The sequence below is a fragment of the Gekko japonicus genome, unplaced genomic scaffold (genome assembly GCF_001447785.1).
Source record: "Gekko japonicus isolate JY-2015 unplaced genomic scaffold, Gekko_japonicus_V1.1 scaffold119, whole genome shotgun sequence".
NCBI classification, from domain to species: Eukaryota; Metazoa; Chordata; class Lepidosauria; order Squamata; family Gekkonidae; genus Gekko; species Gekko japonicus.
This window is the reverse complement of record NW_015163606.1, coordinates 376427-397742: the sequence shown is the minus strand read 5'-3', so window position 1 is coordinate 397742 and position 21316 is coordinate 376427. Positions and strand designations below refer to the sequence as shown.

The 21316-nt window shown below is 39.5% G+C and overlaps 1 protein-coding gene across 5 annotated transcripts in view; it reads right to left on the bottom strand.

Annotated features, from left to right (window-relative positions):
• Positions 1–21316, bottom strand: part of RIMS2 (regulating synaptic membrane exocytosis 2) — a 611329-nt gene that overhangs the window by 265516 nt on the left and 324497 nt on the right. For 3 of the 5 annotated variants that reach the window (XM_015407292.1, XM_015407290.1, XM_015407291.1), the window contains 5 exons: positions 15970–16069; positions 13398–13521; positions 11632–11678; positions 9829–9941; positions 1351–1398 (listed from right to left, as the gene is read on the bottom strand). In XM_015407292.1, the coding sequence (XP_015262778.1) occupies positions 1351–1398; positions 9829–9941; positions 11632–11678; positions 13398–13521; positions 15970–16069 (432 nt within the window). The remainder of the gene's footprint in view (positions 1–1350; positions 1399–9828; positions 9942–11631; positions 11679–13397; positions 13522–15969; positions 16070–21316) is intronic. The other 2 variants (XM_015407295.1, XM_015407293.1) reach the window with 1 other exon arrangement.

The following is a 21316-nucleotide window of genomic DNA, read 5'->3' as shown; positions in this document are numbered from 1 at the left end:
TATTCTATTAGCTTCTGATATCTGATTCACCACAGACACTAGAATATTATACTTCATGTAGTGCCTGAGAACTACTTGCAAGTGATACAAGTGTTAGATAAGGAAATACCTCTCAGGAAGCTGAACTGAAAGAGTTGTCTATTTTTAAGTATATTTAAGTAATATGTTTGTATTTTCCCCATATTGTCCATTCTAAATTAACAGAACCTATATGAATCATTATAAACAATATCCCCTTATTTTCATTCTGAAGTAAGCATTTTCCATTTAAGTGGTATACTAAATTATGGGGGAATACTGGTTTAATCTTAAGCAAACAGCAGTCTTTGTAGGTGGACACTCTCAAACCTATTTTGTTCTCTCTGATGTACCTCATGTAGTTTTTTTCCTTAAAATAATATGTGATCCCCTTTCTATGCAATAAACAAAAAACTCTGATCTTCTATTTTCATGTCTCCTTAAGCAGTGAAACAGTTTATGGCTGAAATTCTAAAGACACTTCCCTGGAACTAAACTCTAGAATTGCTACCTGAAAATAATAAACTTACACAGCATTTATACTAAAGATGAACATTTCCATAAAACTATTTTATAACAAAAGCAGGTAATGTTCTCTGTTTTTTTTTAAAAAAAAAAACGAAAGCATGCAGCAAAGCAATAAAAGCATTATGGCATTCTTACAGCCTACAGTTAGGTTAATCTACAGTACCTTAAGGGATTCCTAATGAAAAAAGGCAAACAACTTGTACCCAAGTATCACTGTGAATATAGTCAAAGCTACAAATCATGTAAATTATCTTGTAATAATTCATCTTTTCAGTATTACAACTAACTTGTCAAATGCAAGCAATGTACAATTTCCTTACACAAGGTACAAATTTATTTGCCTGTCTTCTACTCAAGGAGCTACTGTCATTTGGAAAATGCAAAAAGGAAGTGTTAAGTAATGAAAATGAGTGATTTAAAGAGACATCAAACTTGATACAATGAGGCCAAACATCAAAAGCACAAGCTCAGCTATTACTAGTTCAAGGTACATATTTATGAGAAACACACAGCTATTAACACTGCAGACATCTGTGTTAGTTCAATTAGATAGCAGATAAAAAACAAAACTAAAAACTAGTTGTCTCTTTAAATTTTAATTTAGTATTCTATTCTCCATGCAGGACTATTCAAGCTGCTCACAAGACAATGTGAAGTTTGTTAATATGGTCTGAAGCAACACATTAAAAAAATTAAAATGGGAAAACGGACTAAACTGTGACGTTTTCCTACTATGCATTTTCCAAGACAAACAAAAGAAAAAAAACACAACTTTAGTTTCCGTCAGGCAAATAAAGCCTTTACCTGAACCCTAGGAACAAAAGGCGCTGTTCTTCTACTAAGGCTTTGGCTCTGGTAAGCAAAATTAAAGAAAAAGCAATAAAACAAAACCAAAAAGACAACACACTGGAAACTAAAAGACCAAAAGTAAAACGATACACAACTTTAAGCACTGCTTTCCACCAGGGACATATTTATCTGAAAAGAATGTTTAATTGCAGTGCATTAATTAAACCTGCAAATGCATTATTAAATGTATAAAAATGTGTATGTTCCTATACCAATTGCATTTTTATCTCTTTGAGGAATAACACCTTGACCTAATGTTTCACACTGTGAATAGTAACTGTGAAAAGTGTTTAAAATATACTTAATGTCAAAAATAGTCCCACCCTGATTCACCGCTGGTCAAAATTGCTAATATTCATAATAATCAGTACAGTATGATGCAAAAGAAGTCTAGAAAACATGAATTAGTTGCTATAAAAAGCATTTCATAATTTCTCATCTAAGTTTATTTTAAAAAATAAAATCCTACAGTTAAACAAAGCCCTACAGTTAAAAGAAACATTTATCTTTGCAGCATTATTAACTAAAGCAATTCAAAGATGATATATTATTCTGAGTTTCCCAATTAAGGAACCTATCAAAGAGACTACCTGACTAGTTGAGCACATGTGAAGACATTATGAAGATAACACTACGAAGAATGTACAGTGCATTCTCGTCACTCATGAAACAAGGGCTTTACAAAAAAAACTTTCAGCCCAAACAATTATTTTAGAAATTAACCACTGGTAACAGGGAATGCTGCTGTCTATCTATGTATCTACCTACCTTAACAGAAATGACATATGGTATTAATGAATAACACCACTACTTAAAATTAGTTCTGTAAAATATAACAATATAGAATTATTACCAATCTATCCATTATTGGAAATATTCAAAACCCAAAACCACTGAAAATGGGTTAGCCTGAAAACTCAAAATATATTATTATTTTTTACAAGACAGGAATGTAAAGGTGATTTAAATCACAGCCCAACCAGCCTAATGGAAAGGATTTGGTCTCTTAACCAACATTATTGACAAGTTTTCCATAACATAGGACTAGGAATGGTTTTTAAAGGTACATATGGTTACTAAACTCCAGCAAGAACTCCCAAAATTATACATATAGGGTCTAAATTATGCTGGAGATGTAATAACCAGATTAATTGTTCACCATATCTGATGGAAATGCCCTGTGTTAAAAAAAATGGGCAGATATTTTAGGATATTGGAAGAATCAGTGAGATTGGAAATTCCAGGAGAACTTAAAATAGTTTTGCTAGGCTATTTCTGAAAGCAAATGAAAAGTGATTACAAGTACCTTATAAAAAAATCTTCTAACACCCCCTAGAATTTGGATAGCCCAGTATTGGACATGGAAAATACTACTAAAAACTTAAGTCTGGATACATAAAGTTTGGTTTATTATGAGACTGGAGAAAATGATAGTATATAAAATAATAGTATATAGTATATACTAAGAACTTGAGTCTGGATACATAAAGTTTGGTTTATTATAAGACTGGAGAAAATAATAGTATATAAACATGTGGGAACAGAGAGGTGTTCCATTCACACCAACAGTCCTCTTGAAGGTGGCCAAAAATTGAAGTTATCTGCTTCAAGGGGAAATAAACAGTTACTGAATCTCAGAAAAGCACATGAGCAAACCATGTCTATAATATATTTTGAAGTGGAATGACTGTCAAATAAATTGCAGACATGGTGTCTAGTGGACACAACTGAGTCTGCTCCTTGTCAGAGCCTGATTTGAAGTCTGCTCCTTGTCAGAGCCTTCTTGACCCCAACATTAGGCAAAGATCTCATTAGGAGTGCAAGGGTAGACAAACTGCAGCATGCAAGCCAACCAGCGGCACATCAGTCTGTTTTGTTTTGTTTTGTTCAGTTCATAAGACCAGTTTTCTACCCAAACTACTGCTGCGAGCCCATGAGGAGCCATTTGGGACAGTGGGGATATGACTATCATCACCTGTTAGCCAGGTCTGAGGAAAGCCCCTGTGGAACTTACAGCAATACTGAGGTTCAGCTAGCTCCCAGTGTGGTTGGCCATGTATACCCTTATATGTTCTCCTTCCTTTTGTCTGTCAATACACCAACATCTTCACAATTTCACATTGTGGTTTTGTTGCACTTAATATAAAAAGTCTGCCTAATGTATGTCAAGAGGTACAAAGAAAAATGCAGTTTCTCAGAGATCAGTATCTTGCTAGTATGTCTTCTAATACTAAAGGTCACTTACACAGTTTTGAAATGTTACATTATGTTATTTATTGGCTTCTTTTTGCCTACACTTCTAGAAAGGCTCAGAGTGGGGTAAAACATATTTAAAATTAGAGACATAAGTCTTAAAATTTAATTAAACTAATAAAATCAGGAGCCATCAAAAGCCTATTAATCCTGGCCACTGGTCATCTTTACAACCCTTTCCAAAAATGCTTACATTCAGATTTTGGAAGGTCCCATTTAGAAAGAATGTCCATACTTATAGGACAATATTTGACAGCACTTTTGTTAAGCCAATTATTATACTGAACTGATTCACTTTTAAAAGATTATGACAGCACATTAGAGGGAGAAAATGGAATCTTTGGTATGTTGAGTAGGAGCTATATGAGCTTTTACAGACAAAACCAGAAGACTTTATTTCTTCTAGAAAACTATGGTGAGGTAGTACAGACTCTGGATCACTGAAGTAATGCGCTTCTAGAAACCCACTTTGGTTAGGAGATGGATCATTGCAAACTGTACCCATTATAACTTCTGAAGATTTATCAAGGTCAGTGCCAGTAGTCTAGCCTCAAGACTCCAAATGTTGTCTTATCAGATGGAGCTAACGAACACTATACCTTACCACTGCCTCAACCTGAAGTTCCAAGCATCATAATGAAGCCCAAAATACCCAAATAGCAGTGCAAACTCAGTTCATAAGACTAACTCAGAATATGAGTATTCCCATTGCTTCTGTCCTGTCTGGGTTCAGACTTTATCAAGCTAACTCTTCACATAGTCTCCCAATTCACCAGTTACCAAGCAGACATTTACCGCAAAATACCAGGGCTATTTTTGGGCAGGAACGCACAGGAACAGAGTTCCGGCTGGCTCCCAAGTTGGCCACGCCCAGCAGGAACTCATTAGCATAATAGGCCACACCCAATAGCAGAAACTCATTCGGATTGGCTACAATTAGGTGGGTGTGGCCTAACATGCAAAAAGCCCTGGGTTTTCACAACAAACAAGGTAAAGAGAATAAGAAGCAAAAGGTGGGTGTGGCTGGATGACCACACTTCTGGTAACATGGGGGTGTGGCCTAATATGTGAATGAGCTGTGCTGTCAGGGGTGTGGCCTAATATGCTAATGGGTTCCTGCTGTTGGGTATGGCCTATTATGCTAATGAGTTCCTGCTGGGCTTTTTCTACAAAAAAGCCCTGCATATACCAAACATCAGTTTACCACAATATAATAAATTCTCAAACTTTTTCAAATGCAACACACTTCTAACCCCACTTCTACAAACACACAGCTTTATATACCATTTTTAAACTTACACTGCTTTTTGGGACCCACTAACAACATAATTCTATGCCACTTTTCCCATCCCCCACATAACATGCAGAAATCTAGCATCACTTAACATTGAACAAGTTCATATTCTTTATTGTATGTTCAGTATTTATAAATATACAGCACTACACAGTAACAGGCCATTTCATGGCCGTTTTACGTATTACACAGAGGCAAACCCAAATCTGCCACTGAGCCTCCCACAGCCTCCTCTTCCAGAGGACCATGTTCCATCTCCTACCTCATGGCTTTACAACTCATTCACTTTGGGTTCCTGACCCACAATTTGAGAACTGTTGTAGAAGTTATCATTTGATAAGTATTTGACTAAATTTATTTATTCAGTCCGCAAGTCAGATATATAACCAACCAACTGAGCTGTGACATAACAGAAGATTAATTATACCACTCTCCAATGTTCTACAGGATTTTCCCAGAAGCTAAATTTATTAATTTAACAGCAGAGTGAAGAAAATGGACTCTCATATGATTCCACCATGTAGTTCCTCTGATGTGATGAGCAACCATCCATTACAACCCATTGAGACCTTTCTGTGTGGAAGAAATCAAGAATACTCCCATTAATGTTTACCATATCCTACTGCAAAGATGTCAACATTTCAGTAGCAACAGTCTTAAAAGTAGCAAAGGAATTGAAGAGCTTTTGATGAATATCAAGGAACAAATTACAAACCAAAGCCATAAGTTAATTCTCAGTTGTATATCTGTCTTATTCTAGCAGGCAGGGATCTTGGAAACCCAACAACATCATAGTGAAGTGGTAGAGTGACCAACTTGTCATCCTTTCCCTATAAGTTAACACTGAAGACAGATCCATAGTGAGCTCACGAGTCCATGTTGAGATTTAATTTTTATTTTAGTGCAATCACAAACTTAAAGCAGGGTGGCATACACCACCATCAAGTTTGCCACATACCCAATGTCTCTTATGTCCATATCACAACCAATCACTTGTATTGCCAATAACTCAAGGCTAATTCAGTGATTTTTCTGTTACTGAATCTCCCAATCTAACAACAATTATTAAAATTTATATCAGTAATCCTTCATTTCTGGCTGCCAGACAATCTTAGGATCTCCTGGCTATACTACACACACTGCCATACAATAATTATTATTATTCACTGCAGTGGCAACCTGCATGATATATAACTCTCACCTGTTTCCCAGACCAAACAAATAAACAAACGAGTTGGCCAGTTCTTGCTTTGGTTGGAGTAGTGAAACTGGGAGGATCAGAATTTAGTCTTCCACAGTCTTCAGTAGAGAAAAAAGTTAAGGCTGCAATCCTAAAAACACTTTTTCTGGGAAGAAACCCCATTCAATAAAATGGGATTTATTTCCAAATAGGCCTGCTTAGGGTTGGTCTCTAAAGGTGGAAGAAGACAGATAATAGAACTAATCAGCGACAGGTAGAAAAAAGAGCAGATAGCCTGGCTGGCTTGGATGATGTCCTTTCTTAAATAAACACTTTTCTCCTCCAAAACATCGAAATGGTTCTACATAATTCTGATAACTGTCCAAATATTACTATCAATCAAAACATTTTATTATTTCACGGCACACATACTGTTCCATCATACTGTCCATGACGCAAATATTTAGTCAACATCTGATCTCATTGGTGGGAAACCCCCTGTTGTACAGTCCATTGCCTTGTCTTAAGAGTCAAGTTATCGTCTCTCTTTCTAATATGGTTTCAATTAACTGGTGTTAAGTGAAGTGTGTCCACACAATGCCCTCTGGCAGAGCCTTTCCTGTTTGCCAGAAAGTTCTGATCGCACTAGGGTTACCAGCTCCCAGAATTACAACTGATCTCCAGACAACAGAGATCTGTCCCCCTGGAGAAAATGGCTGCTTTGGAGGGTGGATTATATGGCATTATACCCTGTTGAGGTCTCTCCCCTCCCCAAACCACACCCTTCCCAGGCTTCAACCCATAATCTCCAGGAATTTCCCAATCTGGAGCTGGCAACCCCAGATTGCAGGCCTCTGTGAACGTACACCTGAGAAATATGCAGGCACATTGTTATTCTTTTGCAATGCATTTGCAGATAAAATTGCTTGTATCCTGTGTGACGCAGAATCCACAACTGATTTGATTAAATCCCAAGATACTACAGGGTCTCAGTCTGGTCCTAGTTGCATGGCTGACTTTCAGTTGGTGAGGCCTAATCAAGTGGACAAGCTGCTTTGAAGTGTGCAGCCCACCATGGGAGACAGTATCTGGGGATTTGGAATAAGGTGCTACCAATATGTGGATGACACCCAGGTCTATTTCTCCTTAACAGCTAGGCCAGTGGCCTGTGAAGTCCTGAACAGATGCCTGGAGAAAGTGATGAGATGGATGTGGGCCAACAAACTGAAGTTCAGTCTAGACAAGACTGAGGTAGTGTTGGTTAATGACAAAGCTGCTAGAGGACATAGAAGTAACCCTGTCATAAGAGGGGTTGCACTCCCCCTGAACAAGCAGGTTCTTAGCTTGGGGGTGCTGCTGGACTCTGGTCTACAGATGGAGGCTCAGGTCTCCTCCATGGGACATAGCATATTTTGTCAGCTTTGGCTGATACAATAGCTACAGCCCATCCTTGAAAACCATGATCTGGCCACAGTGGTCCATGTTTTGATCATATTGAGGTTAGATTATTGTAAAGCACTCCATTTATGGCTGCCTTTGAAACATCAGTTGGTCCAGAATGTGGAAGCCAGGGGCTGGATACAGAGATCATATCACACACCCCATGTTGGAAAAACTACATTGGCCGTCTGCCTGTTTCCAGGCACAATCCAAAGTTATAGTTTCTTATCCTGAAGTCAAGAAGAAGAAGAGGGGGAGGTGGAGGAGATTGGATTTATAGCCCACCCTTCACTACCCGAAGGAGCGGCTTACAATCTTCTTTCCCTTCTCCCCCCCACAACAAACACCATGTGAGGTAGGTGGGGCTGAGAGAGCTCTTTTGAGGACTGCTCTTGAGATAACAGCTCTAAGAGAATTTGTGACTGACCCAAGGTCACACCAGCAGCTGCATGTGGAGAAGTGGGAAATCAAACCAGTTCTCCCAGGTTAGAGTCTACGCTCCTAACCACTACACCAAACTGGCTCAGGTCTTCAACTATAGGGTTCCATCTTTTTTAGCTGTTTTATGGCTTGCTCTTAGCCTAAAAATTGTTTCTGTTTTATGTGCTTTTGTGTCCTTACTTTTATTGGTTGTTTTTATTAGCATGTCTTTATTTTTCTTATTATTATTTGTTTTATTGTTTTTACTGTTTTGCTTTGTTCTGTTTTACTGTTTTAGTTGTGAGCCACCTCAAGCAGGTCTAGAGAGGTAGTATTCAAGTTTTCTAAATAAAATAATACATAAATAAATAATTATGATTATCTTCTTAAGTGGTTTATTAGTAGTTCAATGGGATATGGTCCAATGATTTTTCTTCCCAATATAGAAAAATGGAATCAGATTGACTTTCATTTTTTTACATGTACTACAAAAACATAATAATATATCTAACATAAGAGTAAAAGGCTGAGTTAGTACCCAAAAGGAATCCTTCTGCTTGTAAAGGCTCAATACATAGACACTATGGCCTTGAAATAACATATGTGTATAATAAGGCCAAATATTTCTGTATTTCAAAAGAACTTACTTGTCCTAAGCAGCAATAGTAAGCCACACATTTTAGAAAGTATAAACATCTCTGAAACAGAGGATTGTTTCTGTTCACTCTGTTCTTTTCAATAAGGCAAGAGCATACAAGAAAGAACACAGTCCACACAAAGGTTTTTAGATCCAAATGAAACTACCATATTTTTGAGTATGCGCCAACAAACTGAAATTCATCTGTCCAGACTCTTCCAAGAACAGATCTTGGAGGTACTACTTCTAACTCTAGTGAAACTACTCTGGAGATCATTGTTTCATGTACTAAAAATTAAAAAACAGCCTGGTAATTTAAAAAAAAAAAAGACAGTTGATGTATGTTTCAGCACTCAGAACTGCAGGAGGGTCAGAATGTAGGAACTCAAAGATTCATCATGTCACCAAACTTTGCTCAGAGAGAGCTGCAAGAACAACAAGATCTACAAGAGATCACTGAACCTCAAGAGACCACAGCAAATTATTTGGCCAGATTAAGAATTTCTAAAGCAAGTCTGCTTCTTTGTCTAAGTAATAAGAAGCAGTTTATTGCTGCTGTCCGCAAGGTAGTACTTTGCCTCATCTACTTTCTGCCTCATTCAAAGACCAATGCATACTCCAATATGTATATATGTATGATTCGACAATTATTTCAACAGAGACTAAGCTTACTTACTGACATGCATTCTCCACTGAAATAAATGAGGCAGGGAACGGAATAAGAGACTGCTGAATAACAGAATGCTGTTTCTTAAATCAGGACTTATAGGTGTAGGTTCCTATTCTAAAGAATGAAACAAAATTCAGGTTTTTATAGGCAGCCTCCTATACCTAAAGGACACAATCCATCATGGCATGCCATTATATATCCCAAATGAAGGAGATGGGGAAATCGGCTACTTCCAATTCTGGGCATGGTATTCTTGCCTAGTACTGTTAGAGATGGCTGCTGTAGCTAACTGTGCACAGTCATGCTGAACACACAGAAACAGAAATGGCAATTCTAGCAACTAAAAACATTACAGACTCATTTCCAATTCAGTACTTAATGAGGTGCCGCCCCATCCATGTAAAGATATATTTTAATGAAGAGAGGGAAGAAATTAAGACAGCAATAACTTTAACCTATTGTTACCTGTCATTTTCCATTATATGTACTTTATTACAAACAACAACGAAGTAAATGATTTTGAACAAATGTTTACATACTGAAAGTTGTCCAGACAAGAACTGTGGAACATCCCTCAACATGCCAGGACTCATGGGGGAAGTGACTGAAATAGAAGGCCGGTCCATTTTTTGAGATTCAAAAGAGCTAGAACCTGAAAGTATAATTAAGTGTATTTTGTTAAAATATATTTATAAATTCTGCAGCTTTATATTCTGATTTCATAAAGAGAAAGACATACAGTAAATAAGGATAAATTATTGAATAAACCTTAGTTTATGTTTTTGGATTTTATGCCCAATGGGACTGATTAGCCATGAATAACTAAACGATAATTAAAGGATTGCAGTATAATTTCAGTGGCACTGGAAGGCATTTATATGCTGTCCTTCTAGAAGAATATACTTTGTCAATCTTATCAAAATTCTGCAGTTCAAATATTTGTCTCTGGATATTTGGATTGGCAGAAATAAGGTTTCTCACAGTACCATTATAAGCAGAGATACACCTTTGGACATAGAGGCATGGAACTCTGATTAGGAGGATGGCACTGTCAAAGTAACAGGTGCTCTTAAATTACACAATAACATTTTGAGGGCAATAACATTTGCTTCTTAAAAAATTCATATTTCATATTGATATTAATTAATATTTGGGGTTTTAACTACATCCTTCCATCTATTGACTGTAAACCTTTCGGTTCTATAACCAAAAGGTAGGAGAATATCTTTTGTTGATGTATAGTTAATATTGTTATGGCAACTACTTTTAACAGTAAGCTGATCACTTATAATTTATCATGTTTGTGCTATCCTACAGCCATAAACTACGTTGAAACTAAAGCAGATAAACAAAACCAAACTCTAAAGGAAGGTCACTACTAGAGTTGCCAAACTCCAGGTTGGGCCTGGAGTTCTCCTGGAATTACAACTGATCTACAAACTAAACAGATCAGTTCCCCTGGACAAAATGGCAGCTTTAAAGAGTGAATTTTATGACATCACATCCCTGCTGAGGTCCCTCCCTTCCCTGAACTCCTCCCCCAAATCTCCAGGAATTTCCCAACCCAGAATTGGCAACCCTAGCTGCAACCCACATTTGTGATAAGGCCAAATTGTAAATCAGTTTAAGAATATCTCTTTGGCATAGTTATTTCCAGGGCTTTTTTTGTAGAAAAAGCCCAGCAGGAACTCATTAGCATAATAGACCACACCCAGCAGCAGAAACTCATTAGCGTATTAGGCCACACCCTGACATCACAGCTCATTAGCATATTAGGTTACACCCCCATGTCTTCCCTTGGCTTGCCCGGGTGCCCCGTGGCTGCAAGGAGCCTGGGCAAGCCGGCCCTTTGACATCCTTGGATCCTTCCAGGCTCCCCCTGGCCCACCTGCCTCAGCACGCAGAGGTTTTGGCTGTAGTGGGCGTGGCCAACTCTGAAGTCAGCTGGAACTCCGTTCCTGTGCGTTCTTGCCCCCAAATAGCCCTGGTTATTTCCTTAAAATATAAACACTGATTTTTAAAATCATACCCACTGCTCTATACAATGAAAATGTCATAATATGTATTTTATTTAACAGTACTTTACTATCCAACATTTTTAAAAACTTGCAAAAATAAAAAATAGAATTGATATCTCTCCAATTTCTACCCACTAGGTAAAAAAAAAAAGACTACAATTAATGTAAAAATAATGTTAATCCTAATATAGTTCTCCTGACGTCTCATAATGTATCATTACATACAGATTGAAAAGCTGATAAGGTACATACAAGAGCAGTATCCAGGGAAGTGTCAAAGCAAATATGGTGTTTAGATATTCTATGCAGAAAAATGAAACTTACTGGACTCCAACTGTGCATGTGTGCTGTCTGGTATTCTGGGAATATCTCTGCAATTGTAAAAAGCAAGAGAGAGAGAGAGAGGTTTTAATGAGTAATAATATTTTTTGTTATCATAGAACAATAAAAAATAAAAAGGGAACATCAGAAAGCAAAATATGCAAATATCACATTTTGCTTTATTGGTTTGGATCTTGTGTGTCCACTCCAGTTTTCCAAGTGGGAGACCTTGATCTAGTGGAAGAAAACTTTTTCCAGCAGAAGAAGTTTGCTCAATCCGAGGAAGGTTTCCTCACTTAGCAGAAAGAATGAGTAGAACCCAATCCTATAAATATGCAGCAGAATCTGACACATAGTATTATGAGGAGTTAGGTAAAGAATTTTAAAGGTATAGTTAAATTAATCACAATCAGATGATCTTTAAATTATGCATATCTCTTGATGTACACCACCACATCTTGAATTACAGGGTCCCACAAATGGTCCACTGACATTTGACAAAATGTTGACATCCAAGCACAAAAAAAAGAAGAAACTGAAACTGACCAAAGAAAACATTACAAGAAAATCTTGTCCCGATTGGGTTCTTCACAAGAGACATCCAAGTCAGCTGGATGTGAGCAACTTTATCTGTAAAATATTTTACCTCCTTTCAACAGCCATTCCGAACACAATCCAACACTTTAATATAATTCAAATGTGTATAAATCTCATTTAATTCAATAAAGGTCAACTATACTTAGCTTTCTCTAGATAATTCTTGCAGAACATTACATCTACATCTGTTAAGCAATGTATTTCAGGTAAATGTTTTCTATCAAATACATCTGTTAAGCAATGTATTTCAGGTACATATTTGCTATCAAATTCACATAGATGCAGATGAAAGGATGACTGTAGAAAATCTATCAGTTAGGGTTGGCAGGTGAGGCTAACAAACTGGCAGGGGACTTACCAGGAGGCTACTGGAGAAGGGAGGGAAGAAACATGATTGAACTCTGAAGCAAGTTCTGGGTGAGCTGCCATTGCATTTAAAGGGACAGTGTTCCTTTTAAATGCCTTCCCTCCATTGGAAATAAAGGAGGATGGGGGTATCTTCTTTTGGGGCTCATAGAATTGGACCCCCCTGGTCCACTCTTTTTGAAACTTAGGAGGTTTTTCTTTTTAGAAGAGGCATCAGCAGTTATGCTGAAAATTTAGTGCCTCTACCTCAAGAAACAGCCCACCCCAGAGCCCACCCCTGATACCCACATATCGATTCTCCATTATCCCCTATGGGGACCAGTCTACATAGGGTATAATGGAGTGTCCAGAGCCCATTTCTCCCCCCACTTTCTGACAGCCCTGAAGCAGGGAGAGTGGCTCCAAACTGGAGGATCCCCCACCCCCAACTGGGGATTGGCAACCCTACTATCAGTGGAAAAAGTCAATCTGAATTTTGGGTATAATTCTAGACATGCCTATGAAATCAGTCAAAGGACTATTTGTCCCTCCTCCAATTTTTTTTTGGAATTGAAGTCTTCAGATCAAAAGGTGGATTTAGCATGTGAATCTTCCAAGTTCTTGATATAGTGAGTAAAATTAATAAAACCTCCCTCACATTTGGGGATGTCATGTGGGACAATGAGAAATGAATCAATGTGAAGAGAAAAGAGGCAGCTGAGGTAAGAAAACTGGGTGCAACATGCAACTATTAGAAGTTTTCTGTTTAAAAGCAGACTATGCTTATTTTAAGCCATTCAGGCAAGGAAACTCTTACAATAACTCACCCAATTGGCCTTGAGACTACAAGTTCCACTTGTGGCTCTGGTTTAGATTCTAGAATAATATTGTACACTTCTTCAAAGGTGGCTCCTTGCAAAAGCCTTCCATTCCATTCTAATACTTCATCACCTGTGACAATAGACATAGCAGTCTGGTTAGGAAGCAAAATCAGCCCCACAAACTGTGTTTTAGCTAGCCTTCTTCCTAGATTGCACAACTAATATAAAGTTGTGCATGTGTAAAGTGTCATCAAGTCACAGCTGACTTAAGTTGACTCTGTACGGTTTTCAAGACAAGTGATTAAGCAGAGGTGATTTGCCATTGCCTTCCTCAGCAAATTCTTCCTTTGTGGTCTCCCATCCAAGTACTAAACCTGCTTAGATTCAAAGATCTGACAAAATCGGATTATACTATACCATTCCACATCACTAATATAAATTTAGCCTTTTTTAAATCTAGAAAAGTTATACATTTAAATCTAGAAATTATTTTTATAACAGTAACCAATAATAAACATAGTGCTACTTAAATTAGAGAATTCCTGTAAAATAATATTTAACTTTACAGAAAATGTCTATAATGAAAGATAAGAGACAAAGCTCAAATTAACAGAATATTCTGAAAGCAGAACAGCTACTGTGTTGGTTTCCTTTTGCATTTTCTTTCATATTCTAGAAATGTTGCAAATGAATTCAAAAGAATGAATTAATTTAAAAAAGACTGAATTAACAGGTTCCAAAAATAAATGCCTTCAGGCAGATTTCATATTAGATAGCGATTATCAGAAGATACCAGTAGGTGCTTTGTGACTAGCCAATCAAACTAAGAGCATGGTTTAATTTAATTTTTATTTATTAAATTTGTATCCTGCCCTCCCCGCCGTGGCAGGCTCAGGGCACCTTACAGGATATATATATGTGTATATGTTAAAACACCAAAGTATATTAAAACACAAAATACAGTTAAAATCACAGTATATAAGATCATAAGTGCTAAGAGCATAGATATTAATACAAGATGATGGTATTCTGTTGACATTAGAAGGGCATTCAGGTAAAAAAAAATAGGTTAAAACCTTTAAAAAACCACTTTGAGAAGGAAGAAGTTTAACTATATTGCTGAATTTAAAAAACGTGGGAGATCCTCTCCACAACCGGATTTCCTGTGGGATAAATTCTGTATTTCAGAAAAATGTAACTGAACCTAAGCACTTTGTACATAAAAAAGGTTTATTTGGTTCCCATGCAACATGCACTTAAGAGTTAAATCAAAAACATCAAGAATGGCTTCCAAGAAAATGTGAGGTTTAAATAAAGAAACAAGCTTAATTAACTGAGAATAGTTTCCCTCCCCCCTTCTTTCTCAACTGTTCCTGTTTTGTTTTTTTAAAAAATAATGATATGAAAAATCACCACCACCCATCTCAATTTGTAACTGGGTTCCACAAACCAAGCTATCCAGTTGCCCACTTTTTCCCCCCGAATATACTCATGAAATTTAGAAACCCATGTTTCCAATGACACTGACACTTTTGAACTCCCTCATTTTGCTTAACCCAAAATCCCCTTCTTCTGTGGCAATTAAGGAAGAGGCATCTTGCTCCTTCACCCTACTTCTATGCTTGGCAGCTTGAATTCTATATAGAAATTACCTATTTTTCCCTTTGTCATTTTCAGGAAGGAAAGGCAGGAGGTAGAGCTGTTGTAGGTAGGACAGGGTGAATACAAGAGGGTGGTATCTGATTTGGCTGATTTTGACAAGCTTTGTCACTTCAGTTAAAAGTTACTTGTTACAGCCATAAACCATTCAAAAACCTTTAGGATTATGTATATTAAAACACATCTTTCCTGAGCATGATTAATTTGTTGGACATTTAATTAATCACAATTACATTCTGTATAATTTAATTTAAAAATTATATCCCCAAAAGGGGGCATTTCCCATTAATTACAATGTGAAATCTATATAAGTTCCTTTCTGGGTACTGGTTTTTCTTATATTCTTGTTCCCTGTCTGGTCACAGAATCTCAAAATAACCTCTGAAAACAGATCTCATCCAGAAAATGAAGAACACATGTGCACGAAAGTGATCTATATGTGAATCCACAGCCACTGAGCAAAGGATGGTAATTGGTACTGCAACCATGTAGTTTATAAAGGCAAATAGAGCTGCTTTATAACAAGTCTTTGTTAGCACTCCATTAACTGCTGGAAGACTGACAGAGTCATCTTAACAGAATTACATTATTCAAATTGTATTGAAGTCTATGGTCTTAGAAAAGGTGTAACTCTGTTTGGGATTGCACTGTAGATTTCTCATTCTAACTCTTATAATGTAATAGATAAATCTGAGGTTTAAATCTTATGTCGAGGGGAGGGAATTCACAACACTCCAAAATGTAAACTAGTGAGACTGCTTGTTTGATGGATAATCTCAATGTCTGCAAAAGAACCTAAGCTTTGCTTTGAACTTGCAGTGTTCTCAAAAGCTCATACATGAATAATTTCATTTAATTCACTCACTGAAACAAACTTGTCCTTCCCACTTAGAGAACTCAACTAATATTTCTCTCATACCTGGCCTAAGGTGTCCCACTGTATCAGCTAAACTTCCTTTTTTAACTTTGGTGATAAATGCACAGAGCCGGCCTGATTCAGTCATTTTTCCTCCTACAACCTGTTAGAAAAAGAAAAATAACATCAATATTTTTAAAGGGTACAAGTGCTTTTTCAAATCAGAAATCGTCAAAAGGCCAAACATACTAAAGTGTAACACACATACTACGAAAAATGCTATGTGAAAAATTTCCCTGTACCGAAAACAGGCCAGTCAATGTTACTGAGTCCTCATTAGAATTTTCTAGAGTAGTGTTCTGAAGATCTCTGGGTTCCACAAAACAAATTGACCCAGTCCAGCAATCTGTTCAATATACCAAAGTTCTAAAAATGCAAAAATCACCCAAGCCTTCAATGCTTTCCACATGCATTCCTTTGCATGTGACTGTTGGACTCCCTCTACTGAAATAACAATTTGTGCCTTGAAGACCTTTGTTGTATATGGGCATCATATATTTCTGGACTGGGTTGCCACCAATTTGTATGAATTCATAAACAAGCAATATAGTTGAAATGATGACTGCTAACAGTCTCCTTATAAGTGCCTATTTTAAAGGTGCAGGAATGCTGGCATGGCCCAATACAGGGACTGTTCAAGGCATTTTGTTGCCCTAAAGACCTTCCTTCTGTGCCATCACTTTGCCTTTGAAGCCTCTATTAAATGGAATGGAACATGCTAGCAGTCCTGCATCTTTAAGATAAGCATTGACAAAGAGGCATCTTAGAGCCAAGGCAAAAGCACAAGTGCCCTTCTGCAAAGTTTATTACTAATTCTCAACCTTTTTGAGCCTGTGGGCACCTTGGAATTCTGACATAGGGCAATGGGCACAATCACAAAATGGCTGCGACAGGAGGTACAGCCAATCATAAAATGGCTGTTGGAGGAAGCGGAACCAACTACAAAATGTCAAGGAGCATAGTTATATATAAAACTAACAGTGCCTCTTCAGCATTTCAGGCAGAAGTTCTGTTTAACAGGATGCCTTTTAATCTGTCCATCCAATGAGATCTCCAATGGCCTATCAGAATCTGTGCTGGGCAAAGCCCCATCAGCCTCCACCCACTTTCTGAAAACATTTGGCGAAGGGTTTTGGTGGGTGTCACAATGTTCCGTGGGCGGGGGGAGCTGTCCGCCTGTGGCCATGGCGTTACCATTATTTCGCCCCTCTCTGGTGGACTTGGAAAAGGGGGGGGTTCGGAGGCCAAGGGTTCGCTAAAGGAGCTGGAATGGGGGGCCTCAGCTCGGTTTTTTTGTTGTGGCACCTTCCTGCCCCTCGGGTCTCACACTCTACTCTTGCCTCTTCTCTCTCTCTCCTTCTATCATGCTCCCGCCACCTCACTGGCCTCCCCCAGCTTCTTTTTATGCTCCCAGTCAGCCTCTGGCCCCGCCTCCCTTCAAAGAGGAGGACCCTCGCCTTCCCCCGCCCTGCTCTGTGCGCCTTCCCCAGCCTCTGGCCCCGCCTCCCTTCAAAGAGGAGGACCCTCACCTTCCCCCGCCCTGCTCTGTGCGCCTGCCAGGCATGCCGCCGAGCCCGCGCTGCAGCCCCCCCTGTGCTCCCCTCCCCTGCTCTTCGGCTTGCTGCGGCCCTGAGCTGCCTGGGCCTGCCACCGAGCCGCCCTCAGATCCCTACTGCTGCCAGCATTCTCGGGCCCGGGCCCACCCTTGGGCTCCACCATTGCTCAGCCACCGTTTGGACGAGCTCTCCTGCTGCTGCAGGCCAGGGCTCATCTCCTCTTTCGGTATCCACTGCGCCAGTTTCTTGGACACTGCTCCGCTGGTAAGTGTGGTGTGTGTGGGGGGGGTGCTGTGCCCCCAGCCCCCCATCTCCCCTTTCTCCTGGCGGGAGTCCCGGGGGAAGCCAGGACAGTGGGCGCCATTGGGGATCCCTGTACTAGACTGGGGCAAACCCTTGCCTTGCCTATCAGATGTTGCAAAACCCATCAACCAAGCCAGCACCCCCGCACTCGAGCAAGGCAAGACCAGCCAGCACAGCTCATGGCTGCTACAGTCATTGCCAGGTTACAGCCCCCTAATAAGGTCATTTTCTACAGCGGTCTATGGTTTCCCTCTTCCTTTAGTTCCACCCAGCTCCATAGTTTTGTCTGTACAGCCAGATTGTGCAAAGGAGCAGCCCTGTTAGTGTGTTGTAGCCACATAAAAAAACCTTTGTTGTCTTTTCCTTAATTTGTCTTCCTCTTTTCCACATTTTTCCCTTCCTTCATTTTGCTTTCTTCCTTTCATGATATGCATTCATTCCTTTCTCTCCACTTTTAATTCCCACCCCTCCCTGTTTTTTGCTCTTAATCCCAACTCCTTTTCATTCATTATGGTTGGCAAATTAGAACATATCTAACAGCAATATAGCAGCAAACCTTTGTTAATTTTATTAACAGAGAGGAGAGTTAATATATTCCCATGATCTATCAAAGTAGTAAAAGGATGTTTTCCCCATTCCATCTGTTATATGCATGATGTTAATTTGCCTTAGTGGTTATAAATGAGGAACAGAAGTTAGAACTTAGCCTATCTTTCACTACAAATAGCACCGGGGTGGGGGGGGAGGTGGCAGCCTGGATATAATCTGGGCCAAGATATTCTGATTTCTTTTATTTTTGGTTCTGGAACTCCCTCAATGTGTGGTAACAGCCAGCTAAGTTATTTGTTTCTTACAATATTTGATTTGGATCAGGGTCCTATGGTAGAATTTTTATCCAAGGGTCCATGGTGGCAACCTTGAGTGTAATGTAATGTTAATTCCAGCACCAGAATGTGGAATAATGATGTCAATTGTGGGATGAGACTTGGGAGGGGTATCTGTCAGACAATTGGAAGTCTGAGTGAAGCTGCATACCTGTGTGATTGTATTTTTATGATCTGCTGTAAGGGAAAGGTTAGTCTGAAAAGCTAGGAAGTTAAGAGGCTGTAAACCATTGGCTGGTTTCTGCACTGACAGATTTCAGGTTCTTTACCCTCACAGCATCTCTAACCATAGAATCACAGAGTTGGAAGGAACCATACAGGCCATCTAGTCCAACCCCCTGCTCAATGCAGGATCAGTCTAGAGTGTTTGTCCAGCCACTGCTGAAAGACTGCTAGTGAGGGGGAGCTTAGCATCTCCCTAGGCAGCTGATTCCACTGTTGAACAACTCTTGCTGTAAAAAGGTTTTCCCTAATATCCAGCCAGTACCTTTCGGCCCTTAATTTAAACCCATTAGTGTGAGTCCAATCATCTGCTGCCAACAAGAACAGCTCCCTGCCCCCTTCTAAGTAACAGCCCTTCAGATACTTAAAGAGAGAAATCATGTCCCCCCTCAGCTTCCTCTTCTACAGACTTAACATTCCCAAGTCCTGCAATCTTTCCTTATAGGGCTTGGTCTCCAGGCCCCTGATCATCCTCATTGCTCTCCTCCTGCTCCATTCTGTCCACATCTTTTTTGAAGCGAGGCCTCCAGAACTCCACACAATACTCCAGGTGCAGCCTGACCAATGCAGTGTACAGCGAGGCTATACAGGCCTGTAGCTACAGTGAGGCACCTCGGGGCCTGCCCCCCCACTTATTACCAAGGCCCCCTGACTGCCAATTTTTTATTTGTGATGCTCCCTTGGGGGGTTGTGGGGGTGTCTGTGCGGGGTGCCCCCTGACATTTAAATGCCCCCCAAATTAAAAAATCCTGGTTACAGGCCTGAGGCTATAAGATCTTATGATTTGGATGTTATGCCTCTGTTGATACACCCCAGGATTGCACTAGTCTTTTTTTGTCAGTGCATCACATTGGCTGCTCATATTTAACTTACAATCTGCCCATACCCCAAGATCTTGTTCACACACACTGCTGCCCAGAAGTGTATCCCCCATCCAGTATGCATGTTCCTCTTTTTTGTTATCCAGATGTAGAACTCAGCAGTTATCCTTGTTAAACTGCATCTTGTTCACATCCGTCCATTTTTCCAGTGTGTTCAGATCTCATAGAATTCCATATCTTCTCGTGCATTCGCTGTTCCTCTCAATTTGGTGTCATCTACATATTTAATGAGTAGCCCCTCCATACCCCCATCCAGATTATTTATAAAAATACTGAAAAGTACCAGGCCCAGAACTGAGCCTTGTGGCACCCCACTGGACACCTCCCTCCATTTAGATGAAATGCTATTGACAACTAGTCTTTGAGTGCAGTTCTCCAGTTCTCTATCCACCTAACTATCCTAGAGTCCAGTCCATCATCCTCTAGTTTACTCATCAGAATACCACTGGGGAACCCTGTCAAAAGCTTTACTGAAGTCCAGGTAAACAACATCAACAGCAATCATAAATGACCTGCGATGCAATTATGTGCAGTTGGTGACCCAGGAAACCTTTACCCTTCAGATGATGTTTCTATACAGGCTGAGATAGCAGTTGTGGTTGTTTTTAAACAGAAGGACAGAGAAGCTGTAACCAGTATTTGTCAAACCAAACCAGGTTTGAATTATCATCCCTAAGAGGAATCCTAGGCTGTGATGACATAGGCATTTTGAGCAGGTTTCATCCTAATTTCCTAACAGATGTAAAAGGGATGATCAGACGGGACACATCTGTCTCACATCTTGAACTTGTCCCCTCCCGCAATCAACCCTCTTCCATTGCGGATTTCTCAGAACCAGGAAAATTGGGTATCTAATGGTTGTTCCCTGCTTCACCCCACATTTCTGACTGTCTGGACTGCCTCCTAGTGATTTGAAGCTGATTAGGACATCTAAATGTTTTCCTTGCACTTTTTGCAATTTTTTAAAAAACAGTCAGTGATTTGCGCATGCCTGGATCACCACTCATGTATTTCAGCGCTCTCCTGCCTACAGCTTTGCAGCACACAGAGAATGGAAGGGGTTAATTGACTATGAGGGTTTTTTTTCAGAGAAGGAAGAAAAGAGGGGGAGGGAGTCTGAGAACAAACCCTCAAACTCCAGCTTTGCTCCAAGCATTTAAATAAAAACACCAGCAGACACAGGACACGGGATGAAGCTTCTCTGTTCTCTCCCCACCACCACCACTTTTAAACATTTCAAATGTGGAATTTCTCAGAAGCACAGTTTCAAAAACACTGTCGTCCCACTGGACTCCATTTCCCAGCAGCCTCCTCCAGCAATCCCACTGGCCACCAGCTGCCACCATTCTGCCAGGAGTTTGAAGCCCTAATTCCATTAAGTGCCTCTGAGCATGCTCAGTGGAGTAATGATTTTTTAAAAAGCTGCCAGACTGCCCAGCTTCCTGGTTTTGCATCTAAACAATCATACAAGGAATGAACATGCGGTGAGGCGGGTTAAAGGGGC